The sequence below is a fragment of the Lissotriton helveticus genome, chromosome 4_1 (assembly GCF_964261635.1).
Source record: "Lissotriton helveticus chromosome 4_1, aLisHel1.1, whole genome shotgun sequence".
Lineage (NCBI taxonomy): Eukaryota > Metazoa > Chordata > Amphibia > Caudata > Salamandridae > Lissotriton > Lissotriton helveticus.
Genome location: NC_136063.1, coordinates 62,091,754 through 62,106,653, shown reverse-complemented (window position 1 = coordinate 62,106,653; position 14,900 = coordinate 62,091,754). Strand labels below are relative to the sequence as shown.

The window sequence follows — 14,900 nt, the reverse complement described above, 5'->3', positions numbered from 1 at the left end:
AATCACTCTGCGCATTGGCACAGTGTTTGTGTGTTTAGCAGCAGTGCTGTAAAGGTGCCATGTTAATCAGACTGCACCGAGGCACAGTGTTGGTGTTTTTAGCAACAGTGGTAAAGGTGTCATAGTAATCAGGCTGCACAGAGGCACAGTGTTGGTGTGTTTATTAGCAGTGCCTTAAGGTGCCACTGTAATCACTCCACACATTGGCACAGTGTTGGTGGGCTTGTCAGAGTTGTCATTAAGGTGTCGTAGTAATCAGGCAGCACTGAGGCACAGCATTGTTGTCTTTAGCAGCAGTAAAGATCCCATAGTAATCACACAGTACTGAGGCACAGTGTTGGTGTGTTTAGCAGCAGTGGTAAAGGCGCCATAGTAATCAGGCGGTACAGCGGCACAGTGTTGGTGTGTTTAGCAGCATTGGAAAAGGTGCCATAGTAATCACTCTGCACATTGGCACAGTGTTGGTGCATTTAGCAGCAGTTTAAAGGTGCCATAGTAATCAGGCAGCACTGAGGCACAGTGTTGGTGTGTTTAGCAGCAGTTGTATAGGTGCCATAGTAATCACACAGTACTGAGGCACAGTCTTGGTGTGTTTAGCAGCAGTTTAAAGGTGCCATAGTAATCAGGCAGCACTGAGGCACAGTGTTGGTGTGTTTAGCAGCAGTGGTAAAGGTGCCATAGTAATCACTCTGCAGATTGGCACAGTGTTGGTGTGTTTAGCAGCAGTTGTAAAGGTGTCATAGTAATCAGGCAGCACTGAGGCACAGTGTTGGTGTGTTTAGCAGCAGTGGCAAAGGTGCTATAGTAAACAGTCTGCACTGAGGCACAGTGTTGGTGTGTTTAGCAGCAGTGGCAAAGGTGCCATAGTAATTCGGCTGCACCGAGGAACAGTGTTGGTGTGTTTAACAGCACTGTTGTAAAGGTGCCATTGTAATCACTCTGCGCATTGCCACAGTGTTTGTGTGTTTAGCAGCAGTGCTGTAAAGGTGCCATGTTAATCAGACTGCACCGAGGCACAGTGTTGGTGTTTTTAGCAACAGTGGTAAAGGTGTCATAGTAATCAGGCTGCACAGAGGCACAGTGTTGGTGTGTTTATTAGCAGTGCCTTAAGGTGCCACTGTAATCACTCCACACATTGGCACAGTGTTGGTGGGCTTGTCAGAGTTGTCATTAAGGTGTCGTAGTAATCAGGCAGCACTGAGGCACAGCATTGTTGTCTTTAGCAGCAGTAAAGATCCCATAGTAATCACACAGTACTGAGGCACAGTGTTGGTGTGTTTAGCAGCAGTGGTAAAGGCGCCATAGTAATCAGGCGGTACAGCGGCACAGTGTTGGTGTGTTTAGCAGCATTGGAAAAGGTGCCATAGTAATCACTCTGCACATTGGCACAGTGTTGGTGCATTTAGCAGCAGTTTAAAGGTGCCATAGTAATCAGGCAGCACTGAGGCACAGTGTTGGTGTGTTTAGCAGCAGTTGTATAGGTGCCATAGTAATCACACAGTACTGAGGCACAGTCTTGGTGTGTTTAGCAGCAGTTTAAAGGTGCCATAGTAATCAGGCAGCACTGAGGCACAGTGTTGGTGTGTTTAGCAGCAATGGTAAAGGTGCCATAGTAATCACTCTGCAGATTGGCACAGTGTTGGTGTGTTTAGCAGCAGTTGTAAAGGTGTCATAGTAATCAGGCAGCACTGAGGCACAGTGTTGGTGTGTTTAGCAGCAGTGGCAAAGGTGCTATAGTAAACAGTCTGCACTGAGGCACAGTGTTGGTGTGTTTAGCAGCAGTGGCAAAGGTGCCATAGTAATCAGGCAGCACTGAGGCACAGTGTTGGTGTGTTTATCAGCAGTTTAAAGGTGGCATAGTAAACAGTCTGCACTGAGGCACAGTGTTGGTGTGTTTAGCATCCGTGGTAAAGGTGCCATAGTAATCACTCTGCACATTGGCACATTGTCGGTGTGTTTAGCAGCAGTTGTAAAGGTACTATAGTAATCAGGCAGCACTGAGGCACAGTGTTGGTGTGTTTAGCATCAGTGCTGTGAAAGTGCCATAGTAATCACTCTGCACAGTGGCACAGTGTTGGTATGCTTGTCTGCATTGTCATTAATGTGCCATAATATTCACTGACTACCTTCATAGCTTTTAATGTGTTATTTTGTGTTTTTCCAGGTGTGCTACAGTGTGACCCTGTGTGTGCTGATAACGAGCTGTGCACTAATAGTGCAGGGTACACCGAGTGCAAGTGTCAAAGAAGCAAATACCTAAATGCAAGTAAGTATGGAAAGTTCTTATGTATTGATGCATACACAGACTCTGGCGCAATCATATAGTGAGAACTGCATTATAATACCACCTCCACAGTCACATGTGATGCATAAGCACAATTGAATAAGGCAGCACAACAGTTTCACTCGACACAGACCTAAAATACAATCCGCACGTGCATTTCCATAACCTGAGCAGAAAGCAGCATTTTTTTACATAGATATAGCTGACCCAGAGAATGACAGAGTGCAGATGGAGAAACAAAACAAGAAGCACCGATGACATTAACCAGGTATGGTTGTGGTGCAGTACATAACTTCTGCCACCCCATCAGCACCAGGATTCCCTTATTAATGAGAGTGCATCTTACAAATATAACATTGCTCTGTGTATGACATCACACATGGCATTGTTGATGACATCACACGTGACATCACTGATGTCATCCCTTATTACATATAGCAAATTTCAGTGCTTTGTTTGGTTTGATTGAGAATCATAACTGAGTTCTAACCATGTGTTTTATTTTATTTAAAGGTCATGTTTTTATGACACTCAATTTTGAACCTCTTCTGCTCATGGCCAAAGACTGTGCACAGCTGAGGCTGGTCATAGGGCTGGGCCTCTGACCAGGCCCTACGTCCATGCCACAAGGACTGGGCAATTCCTACGGCATAGGGTTCGCCATAGAGTATGGCCTCCAGTCTGGCACTGCGCCCAATCTGTAGCAGATGTCCCACCCCAGTGAGTGTGCATATAAGTGAGGAAGCGAGTGAGAAGAATTGCACAAAGGGAGATGACCTCCAGCCAAAGCTGTGCTCAGCGAGGGTTGACTGCAACGCCTGGTCTCCCACCAAGCCCTATATGTTGCAGATTCAGATGGCAAACTCCAAACGTGCATGACTGGGTCACAACAGGCACTACACCCCCTGCAGCGCACGGACAATACACCTTCAGCGGCCACCATCACTGTGTACAGCCTTTGATTGCTCACCGTAGGAAGTGTGCTCTGCACCTGGCTTCCACCAAGCCCAGGGCCTCGGCTTCCACAGGCTTGCTTCAGGCGGCCAACAACTGCTCCACACAGCTTTTGGCCATGTGCAGCTAGGGTCGGCCAAGATAACTGGGTTCCAGCCAGGCGCCTCCGCAACCCACTGTGGACAGCCACCACTGTAGCGCATAGAGTTTGGATCCCCCAACTTTACATTTAGCCAGGCTGTTTTAAAAAAAATGTTTTTAGTTTTGTTCCTACTTTTGTGGAGCTGCAGATCTAGGGTAAGTTTCATGCCTGGCCCTGGCAAACCCAGTCCAAGCATCGCCAGCCTGTGCACATCCTGTTGGAGAATCCTGGTTCTGATTCCATCTCAGTGATTACTCTGTTGTAGGCTGGAAGAACACATATGAGAGACAGCTTACTGTGGTACGCAATACCTAAAAGGGATCCAGCCTCAAACCAAGCTCTGGCCGCTGCTTGTAGGCATTTTAATCTGACCTTCTTGAAGTATTTGGGAGCCTCAAATGTATAACGAAAGCCTTCCTTAGGTAATCCACCAAGCATTACTCTCTACATTCCTCCCACTAGGGTTTCGTCAGGGCTGAATAGTAACATTCTGTTGTTTTTCAGCTGGAAGGCCCAGCAATATAACTGGAAGTCTGGGAGCCCTGTCCCCCCTGCTTCTACCTTTCTCCTCAACTTCTTCCAAGAAAGACGCACACCCTTATTGGCCCAGATAAAGCATGTAATTTTCCCCTGTAATGCTAAAATATTTTTTTATCACATTTTAAGGGGATATTATCAGGAATGTGATTTTAGGTAAAATGAATATTCTTACCAGATTAACCCACCTGTAGATAGACAATGGGAGACTCTGCTATCTTTTTAACAATTTCCCCACTTCTTGGCTGGTTTTCTCAAAAAGTTTCTCTATATCCCTGATTATATTTATCCCTAGGTATCTTATTTCCGAAGCGCTCTTTATTTACCCTTTCAGTTTGATTCCAGATCATTAATTCCATTTTTTCTTCATTCATTTTATATCTGTTCACAAAAAGAGGACAACGTTCCTATACCAGGGTGCAAAAGTCACCCACGTATCTGAGTGCAAATAATCACCCATACATTAAAAACAGGAAAGAATGGGGAAACGTAATCCTAGGTAAAAAATACCCTGATGGGAGAGGGAAAGACATACTACATCCTCTGCTGCCCTCACACACCCCGGAGGATGTCATGCTTCATCATCGGGCAATTTTGCTCCTCGTAGAGCCGGCGCTGCAATTCCCTACGGGTCCCCGACGGGTCACTTTATCGGAGATCTTTTAGAGGATTAGCCGGATGTTGCATGCAGGTGTGTGGGGAAGGGTAAGGGAGGGTAAATCAATTACGTGCAAATATGATAGTGTGATAAAATCAAGGGTATGGAAGCAGCGACAAGATTGTCTAGGTAACCCTTGGCAGTTAAAAGTACTGCTTAAAAATGACTGACCCCACAAGACCCACTATGCCTGGGTGTCACTAGTCAAGGTCAACATGTTTCGCGCCTCTATCGCCCGTAGGTCATTGGCGCTTCGCCAGGACCAAAAACAAAGTGAAGTGCACGTGAGTAAAATACAGTTAAAGTTAAAATGAGAACCCTCTTATCTCATCCAGGGCGGATCAGGAGACCTGTGTCCCCACTATGTGGTTGTAGCTGTTACATAGAAGCTGCTCCTGGATGATACCTCGTCTCCACCAGCACCCCTTAATTGGGCACGGTACCATCTGCACGCGACGGGGAGGCTGCGCAGCGCGCGTGGGGCGGGATGTGCAAAACGAGCGGCACGCCTGGCGCGTGGAACGCGCACACGTGCCCAGATACGTCTAACCCCCCAAAAATGGGGAGCTTGAGGTGGCATGCGGGTATACAGATGGTACCGTGCCCAATTGAGGGGTGCTGGTGGAGACGAGGTATTATAGGCACTGTCAAAAATTGCTCACTGTGACTCGGGGGCACTTCCGAGCTGGATTAAGGCTGGGAAGTGCTAAGAGTTACACAGAGCGCTAGAGGTGATGGGGTACGCACACACTTTATATAGACATTAGTCAAAGTTTGCTTCCTGAAAACATTGAACTGTTCATCAGTCGTCTTGCGTCTGGGGCTTGAAGGCTCCACAAGGACAGTTTAGATTAACACACACTCATTAAGACATGTAGGTCCTCATCAGATAAGTTGCCACAAATGATCCCTTGGTTTCTCCCCAATCATCTTCCAGGTTCAGACAAACCCATGCTCATACTGGCGTGTTGTGGTGTTCATCATCTTGATCCCATCCTCTGCCGCCATTGTAGAAATATTAAATGAATGACCAGGAGGACAGTGTGCTTGAACAGAAGTTTATTGGTAACACCTCAGCCACAGCACAGGCACAGCTCTTCACTGAGGGGAACACTCACTCGAAGGTTGGAATATCATGTTGGAACGTTCTATTGTTCCAAGAAACAGCCGCAGCATAGGCAACGGGTGGAACCACTATGGACGATACCACACTGCACCATGCTTACATTTGCCAAAGAGCGGGTTACCCAGGCAACGCAGATGCACTCCTTGCAGCCTCCATGTTGACCATCATAGTTTCCAACTACCATGGCAGGAATCAATTAGCTGGTGTGAGAATGGTTGAAGGGTGATGAATAACTGGAATGTGGCAGTTCAGAGGAATGGAGAGGACACTTTATACGTTTTTTTTGTTCAAAGAAATGTTTATTGGTTTTCTTTACAACACAAAATACATAAATGACAGGGCAAAGTATTGTAGATACATCTAGTCAATCATGTTGCCATTACTGGAAGTCTACAAGAGGTGCAACAGACACTACATTACACTCGGATCAATGCAAAGGAGCATGTGTAAGTGAGTGTACGGCCTTGGACTGCAGAAGGTCTTAGAGACCAAGTCATCGAAGAGACAGCATGCACGCTAATTGTCTTTGGTAGATCCGTGTCAGGTCAATGCACTTGAGTTATTCTGACCTCTGTAAAGAACCATGATGAACAATCAGATTGAAGCTTGTAGTTATGAACAATATATTATTCTAGCAGTTGCTGATAGTCCTAATTCTAGCATGGGACGAATTATGAATAGCACAATGCCCGTAAAAAAAGAGATGAGGATAGGAAAGCAGAGACTGAAATAGGTATAGATGGAAGGGAAAGAAAAGAAACGCTAGGGCTCGGTGTGTCAAAGGGCTAAGACTAGAAGCGGTATACACTTAAATTCAAAAGAGAACCTTAACTTAATCCCAATGGGATGTCTAAATCATCATGGAGGGGCGTGAGGTGATATGGTATAAGAACATCTCGGCGTAGAACTCACGGGGGTTTAAAAACACTAGGACTAGAGTTGAGCGCCTTCCATAGTTTCCTGTGCTTGTGTTTCCAAGGTGAGGTGTTTAAGACAATATTGTCTGCTCCTCTTAAAAAAACATTAACCATTCTTGCCATTTTTTTAATGTGATTTTCCCAAAGCTCTTCCAGTTACACAGGATTATTTTACACGCTAGTGTTAACATTAAATCAAGCAGAAAGCAGTCACCCTCCTCCGTCAGGGTCCAAAAAGCCTGCCAATATATAAGATGGTTCTTTAGCTGGGGAGATTTTGAGTGTCTGTGCAATGTATTTGAAAATTTGATACCAAATATTTTATAGCATCGGGCATAGCAGGAGCATGTGAGATAGATCACCCATGTGTGATTTGCAATTCTAGCATAGTGGGGACTAGATTACATTTAATTTAAACAATCTGGCTGGGGTCCAATATGACCTGCTTATGATCATAAATTTAGTTTGTGATAGAGTAGGGGAGATTTTGTGTTTAAAGGCATTGTATGTATTTGCTTCCAGCCCAGTGTAATTGTTTTGCTGTTTGGTTCTGCCTCCCATTTTGCTCCATTATTCAAATGTTGTTTGCAGAGTTCAGGGAGTAGTAGTTTGTAAATCCTTGAGACTGTGTGCCCCGCGCTTATTAGTTTGGTGAGTTCTGAGGGTAGCGAGGGAGAGTTAAGCATAGAGCTAAGTTTCGAGATCTGGACTTTTACTTTCAGAAAATTGTAAAAGTCTAATTCAGATAAACCCTTTTCTATTATAAGTGAGGAGAATGGGATCATAGAAGTCTTATTATATAGGTCTTTGAGGAAGATGATTCCGTTGTGCGACCAGTCTCTCCAAAATATTGTTTCTTTATTTATTTTTATCGTAGGGTTGTTCTAGATTGGCTGTATATTTGAGGCACCCATTTTTGTTGTAGAGAGAGTATCCAGTCGTTTAAGGGCGTTTTTTGTATTTATTATGATGTATTTAGAGTATTCCAGTTTATTGGTCTGCATTGTCATATTTGCTTTGAGTGGAATTCCTTTAGTGAGGTGTAATTCCACCCATTGTGGTGTGTAATTAGGGTTATCAATGAACCAAGCAGCTCCTTGCTTGCAAATATAAGCTATTTGATAATTTCTGAAATTAGGAAGGCCTACTCCTCCCATGTTTTTCCCCAACCTCAGTTTACTTGAGGAGATCCTCACTTTTTTTCCTTGCCACAGGAAGTTACTAATAACTTTATCTACCTTATTTATAAAGCTATCCGAGAGCAATATGGGTAACATACTAATGAGATAGTTTATAATAGGTGTGATCATCATTTTAATTGTTTCGCCTCTCCCCCACCACGATAACAATTTTGGGGACCACCCTTCTAGAAGGTCAGTGATTTTTCTTTAAATTATGGTTTCATCTATCTCTAGAGTGGCAATGAGGTTGTTTGCGAATACTAGACCTAGATATTTTATTGCACCGGGTTGCCATGCCAGTCCAGACTCACCTAGAATCTCCCTGGAGCCACATAAATTAAGTAGTTTAACTTCGGTCTTGTCCCTATTAAGTTTAACCTGATACTTCTGCATATGATTGGATCGAGTTCATGAGGGCCGGTATGGCTACATCCTTGGACACGACTAGTATGTCGTCTGTGTATGCTGTCACTTTGAATGTATTCTACTCGAAGTCTATGCCTTTTATGTCCTGGTTCGCTCATAAATGTTGGAGGATAGGTTCAATGGCCAGTAAGAATAGTGAGTGGGATAATGGGCAGCCTTGCCTGGTGCCCTGTTTTAACTGAAAAAATTCTAAGAGAGTTCCTCCGGCTCTCACCCGAGCCCTAGGTTTGTGATATAGTGCCATGATCATCCTGATCAAGTTCTCTCCTAGATTATATTTCCTAAGTGATGCCTCTAGAAATGACCAGTCCACTTTATCAAACGCTTTTTCTGCGTTAATCGTTATTTCGACTGTCAGAGAGTGTATTAGTTTTGCTTTTTCTATTGCGTGATAAAATATTCTGGTATTATCACTGGACAACCTGTTTTTTAGAAAACCTGTTTGAGATGTGTGGATGAGTTTATCTATATATTTTTGTATTCTGGTAGATGAAATCATAGCATATAGCTTGCAGTCTTGGTTTATTAATGAAATTGGACTATAGTTTTTTGGTAGCGAATGGTCCTTTCCCTCTTTTGGTATAACTGTGATTATGGCTTCCGATGGTGTGCCAGTTATTTGGCCTGTGGCTGCGAACTGGTGATATAGGAGTAATAAAGGTCTCGTAGGTGGTCTTCGAATGATTTATAAAAGGATGCATTATACCCGCCATGCCCCGGAACCTTACCGGTTTTCATTTTTTTAATGCCCATTTTCAGTTCCTCCATTGTGATTAATTCATTAATGGAGTCCCTCTCCTAGTCATTTAGCAAGTTCAGTGCTGCTTTATTTAGATATTCTTGTGTTTTATGTGGTTTCACTTCGGTATTGGCACTATATAACTTTTAATAAAATTCTTTAAATGTGTCTGAATTTTTTTTAGGGTTTGTGTGAACAGTTCTTTTGTCATCTCTAATTCCCCTGATCGCGTATCTCTGGGCTTTGAATTTTAGATAAGAAGCCAGTAATTTCCCAGCTTTGTTTGCTTCCCACAATCAAAGAATTTTTTGTTTAATTATCCGGATACCCGCTCTCGTACTAATAATTTTATTGTATTCGTATTTTTTATTCTGAATTTCTGTCAGCGTCCTTGGATCGTTAGTACTGATGTGAGTTTTTTCCAGTTCTGAGATAACTTCCTCTAACTTCTGCAGTTCCAAGTTTGCCTCTTTATTCATTTTAGACTTAATTTGTATAATGACTCCTCTCAAGGTCGATTTTAGGGCTATCCACCTTGTAAGATGAGAGGTGTCATTCACTTTGTTGTCTACTAGGAAGTTTATGATGACCTCTTCAATAGTTTTTTTGTGCTCGAGTGAGGATAAGACTTCATCATTGAATCTCCAGAGACATTCTTTGGTTTGTGCAGATGTGTCTGTGAGTGCCAGTGTAATACAGGAATGGTCGGAGACAACTTTTGGTTCAATGGTTGATTGATTAACCCTGCTTATATCATTTCCCTGAAACCAGGAAGTAGTCTATACGAGAGTATGAATTATGGGGAAACGAGTAAAATGTGTAGTCTCTCTCAGTGGGGTTTTGCAACCTCCATGCATGTAGCATATTGAATCTTTTGCATAAGTGTGTAAGTGTCTTGTGTGATTTGTTCACTTTGAATTTACCTGACTTACATGATGAGTTCCTGTCAAGGCAAGGGTCTAGCGGTAAGTTAAAATCTCCTGCAATTACGGAGGGGGCAGAGTCTGGGATCATGTGAATGTTCTGTTCTAGGTCCTCCCAGAACAAGCTGTTGTCATTTGTCGGGGCGTAGATATTAGTTACAAAGAGAACAGAGTTTTCGCTCTGTATTTTAGCGGTGATACATCTCCCTTGATTGTCTGTTGAATGTGAAATTAATTCTAGCCTAGATCTCTGTTATCATAGTTATTACTCCATTTCGCTTCCCGACTGATCCTGAACAAAGAACTTCAGCATATTGGTTGCCCTACAGAGAGTCCGCTAATTTATTGTCTAATTTTGTCTCTTGTAGGAGAATGATGTCAGCTCTCTGCTTGTCAATGAGTTTCCTTCTTTTTACTGGATGATTCAGGCCCTTAACATTTAGAGAAACAATTTTAATCTGCTTAAGTGGATTATTCATATTTGTGTCTGTTGTGCTTGTATAGAGGTTCGTGAAGGCCTATCCCAGGGAAACATCTTTTGAGGCTGTGCAGCCTAGTAGCCCTTTGACCACTTAGCGAAGGAGAGAGAGGGAAAGAAACAAAAAAGTGAAAAAAGAGGAAGAAGAGGAAGAAGAAAGAGAGGAGAAACAATTAAAGATAACATCAGGAGGGACCAGTCCTGTAGACGCACCTAAGCCCTTCAACAGGAATACCCATCCCCACCTCTCCCCCTCACCCCAACCCCTACCTCCCATCCCACCCCACCCCCCAAATGAGATGTGTAAGATGTGACGATGCAGGAAAACGTCAGCTCATTCCCGGAACCGATGGAAACTATGCTTAAAAATGTTAAAACCCTTTAAACATTTTGTGCTACATCTTGTAAATTCTCTTCAAATAAGCAATACCATTAGAGAAAACCTTAGAAAACTGCTGTGCAACTGAATAACATAGTACGTCGTATTTTAGGTTAAGCATCAACTAGTGCCTAAGGTAGTTCATCAAAACAGTAAGTAAAAAGTGTGGTAGTTAGTACGTGGCAGCTAGTGGTTACTACAGGATGCAGTAATGTTGATTGTGGCGGTAAGTTAACTTTGATTTAATTAGGATGTCGTGTGAGATATAATAGGCTTCTGCTAGCCTGAGATATACTAGCATCCTGTCAGTAGGTGTAGTTAGGATAACCTTGGAGGAATTTCTTAAGAGATAAAGTAGTCTCGTGTTAGTCTGAGACATATGTTAGTTTTATGTGCATATCTTACCTGTAGCTTTGTAGTACGTGTAAATCCTATAACAAGCAGTGTTATCACTACAATGTAATCATTTTAGTGACCCAATATTTACAGTACAGCAAAACATCATCATAAAATGAAGATGTATAGATCAAAGCGATAAACGACAATTTATTTACAATTGTACCAGTTAATATCCGAACATGGGAATATTCCAGGAAACATGGAGATATATAGAACCAGGGAATATATCAGGGAGGCCTCAGGCCTTACTATCACACTTCTGAGCATGATCCAGCATGAAGCTGAATTTTTGACACAACAAAAACATCAGAGGTCAAGCATCAGGACTCAACTGTATGTTCTTCGAGGCAGATTCCTGAAACTTAGATGTGTCCATTGAAAGTTTATTGAAACTGTCTAGAAACTTTTTTAGAGATGCACCATCACTGAAGAGGTGGGTCATTCCGTGAGCAATAATACGGTATCTCACAGGGCCAGCAAAGGAGTACTGAATGCCCAGGCTTTTCATTCTTGGGTGGAGCGCTAAGACGTTTTTCCTTGTTTCCACTGTCTCTTTTGAATAGTCTTGTCATATGAAGATTTTTTGGAAGTTCCAAAGCAGGTGATTTTGTTTCCTCATTAAAGCTAGTATTAGCTCCACATGCTGGTACCGTAGGGGTTTGCAAACAATGATTGTAGGTTGAGCTTGAGTGGGGTTTCTCCTCGCCAGGGACTCTGGCGTGGCTTGGAGAGCAGAGAAGATGGCGGCGTGAGCTTTCAGCTCCGTTTTCACGGAATAGAATTGAAAGCAATAACCCTCTTCAGAAGAAGTGCTAGATCTATAATTTGCTAGGGCTGTGCTCCTGAATTGCCTGACAATCCTTGTTTATGGTAGCGCTGCAGATAATGTAGGATTTTCTCAGGTGACACACACAGAGAGTACGGAGCGCTTCCTGAGCACATGGCGCTGTGACCCCGATCCAACCCTGAGCCGCACTACCCTGAGCATTTTCCGACCCGGTCTCACCTGCCAGATCTGGGTCTGTGATCGGAGTTGACGCCAAGTAGGTGAGTGCGGTTCTGTTGGCCCTGAATGACATCGGCGGCTATAGAGTGTGATGCAGGCTGAAGCTCCGGGATGTGCGAGAACTCCAAGTTACACTGAAGGTTACCGCTGCTATAGTGGCAAACGGACTTAAGCATTTCACTCTGGATGAGCGGAAATAATTATGTGCAGAATTTGAAGAATCTGAGCTCCGGTGCGCATGAGGTCCGAGATACGGGGTGCGCAAGAAGGTTACCGCTGCGATAGAGGCAAAAGGGTTTAAAGCATTTCGCACTTTGCATAGTTTGAAGAATCTGAGCTTCGGTGCCTGTGAGGTCGCTGCAAGATGCGGTGGTTACAAATGCAGCAAAGCTTGAGACCGGCTGAACGGCGAGATTGTTTGAACCTAATCGAGCTACGGTGAACGTGAGGCCCCCGAGGTGAAAATGACAATGAGCGATTGAAACGTCTGATGCAGGTTGAGCTCCAGCGCAATGTACAATATGTTCAAGTTCAAACTTATTTGTTTGATTAATTAAAATCTTACAAAAATGCTTAAAATATCATCAAGTATAAAAGAATTTAAAACACTATATACACGATTTTTCTAATATCGCATAGTTACTAAAATTCAAGACTTAATATCTTCAAGTTTTGTACCAACAACACATAAGAATTTTACAAATGCAGAGTTCATAAATATATATTTAGAGTTTAGGCATGCCATCAATGCTTGTCTACATGTCCTTACTCCACGAACATTGAATGGTCTCTGTGGGTGATTTTCCTTTCAATTTCTAATTCAGGACAAAGACATAATAGATGTATAATATCTTCTTGCCCACATTTACATAACCTACATATATTGTTCTCCTCATTGCTCTTCCATGGAGATAAATGATATAAACCCGGCAATAATCCAAAGCGTGCTCTGATAAAGATTTGTTTACTTTGCTGCTACCATGATGTTTCAAGGTATTCCTGGACTTCTTTTTTCAAAAAAATCCATTTATAATTGGCCATGCGTTTCTTCTTTTTACAAATATATCTTTATCTTTTATCAGCGACAGTTGATTAATTAGTCAGTTAGTTAATTGTTCTTTTAAAACTTTCCTGGGTAATTCTTTTCTCCCAAATTGGTACTACACCAAATTCTTCCTTTGCCTTATTTACATAGGCTCAGGCTTGAAGTTTCCGATTGTCTTTGACTTCTTCCCATAATATCTGGGACATTTGGTTTTCATGATCATTTTTTATTCGGTTCCACACTTTAAGGGCTTGACCTTTTCTTGCAATCAGCTGGGTATTTATCCGAAATTCCAAACTCACCTGCGCTTGCGAGGCATTGTTCGGTAGGCGAAATAAGATCTTATACATTTTAGCAACTGCGTTATTAAATATCTCCGCATCTTTCCCGTTTAATACCTCACAGCTGTATGTCAGGGTAGGTAGTAATTTGGCTGATATGATCTTTAGTAAAGGACAATAGGACAATGCAGGTAGGGTTTTTTGTATAATCCTAAATGCTGCAAACAAACTATTAGCTTTCCTGATAATATCTTTTTTCTCCTGGAGAAAGTTTCCATCGTCATTAAATACAACTCCAAGGTACCGGTAGGAATCAACCTGTTCTAATTGAGTTTGTTCTAATGTCAATTTGCATTTATTTTTAAATGTTGTATTTTTTGTAACTACCATTACCTTGGTCTTAGTTTTGTTTATTACCATTTAATTTTCTTTTGCGTACATTGATATACGATCAATGAATCTTTGCAGGCTCACTTTAGTTTGACTTAATAGTACAACATCATCTGAGTACAACAGATTAGATATTTGCTTTCCAGCTAGCCTCGGTGAATGTGCATTAACTTCATTCAGAATAATAGTGAGATCTGCTAGAAATAGATTAAAAAGCAGTGGAGCAAGGACGCACCCTTGCTTTAATCCTTCCTTCGTATGTATTTCGTTAGTCAGTGTTCGACCATCACCAATTCTTACCCAGGCCCAATTGTCAGAGTACAATAATTGTATCATTATTAGTAGTAATTCTGGTATTCCTTGATCCTTGAGTTTCATCCAGAGTAGGTGCCTGTTCACGCAGTCGAATGCCGATTTGAAATCGACAAAGCAAAAATAGAGGGGTTGCTTAGCTAAAAGCGCCTTATCCATTAAAACTGATAGGAGTATTATGTTTGTGGAAGTTCCTAGACCTTTAATAAACCCAGTTTGATTTGGGGGTAATACCAGCTTCTCCTTATCCCAGTCTGTTAAACTTGATAGTAATAGCCCGGCAAACAATTTTAAATCAGTATCTTGGAGAGTAATCAGACGATAATTCTCCGGTAATTGCCAGTTTCCTTTCTTATAGATAGGAGATATTAATGATCCTCTCCACGATTTCGGTATTTGCCCAGATTGTACAACTTCATTAAAAACCTATGTCAAATATGCAGTCCATAAGTCTGGATCTTCTTTGTAGAGAGCAAACGGGATGCCATTTGGTCCTGGTGCTCCATCTTTTTGTTTCTTTATTAAATTGCTCACTTGACTTTCTGTAATAACAATTTCCAGATCATATTCTAGGTCTGTTTTAACCATCATTGTCTGCCCGTCTCTCTGAACATTTAGTCTAGATACAAAGTTTAGTTTTTTTTTAAGGAATGTAAACAATTCATCTTCAGTTAATGCAGATGCTACCACAGATTTATTGGGCCTGCTTAATCCATTAATAGT

At 42.2% G+C, this 14,900-nt stretch overlaps 1 protein-coding gene across 1 annotated transcript in view; it reads left to right on the top strand.

Annotated features, from left to right (window-relative positions):
• Positions 1-14,900, top strand: part of LOC144826944 (uncharacterized) — a 203,670-nt gene that overhangs the window by 74,979 nt on the left and 113,791 nt on the right. The window contains exon 2 of the mRNA XM_078685406.1: positions 2,165-2,266. Within this exon, the coding sequence (XP_078541532.1) occupies positions 2,165-2,266 (102 nt within the window). The remainder of the gene's footprint in view (positions 1-2,164; positions 2,267-14,900) is intronic.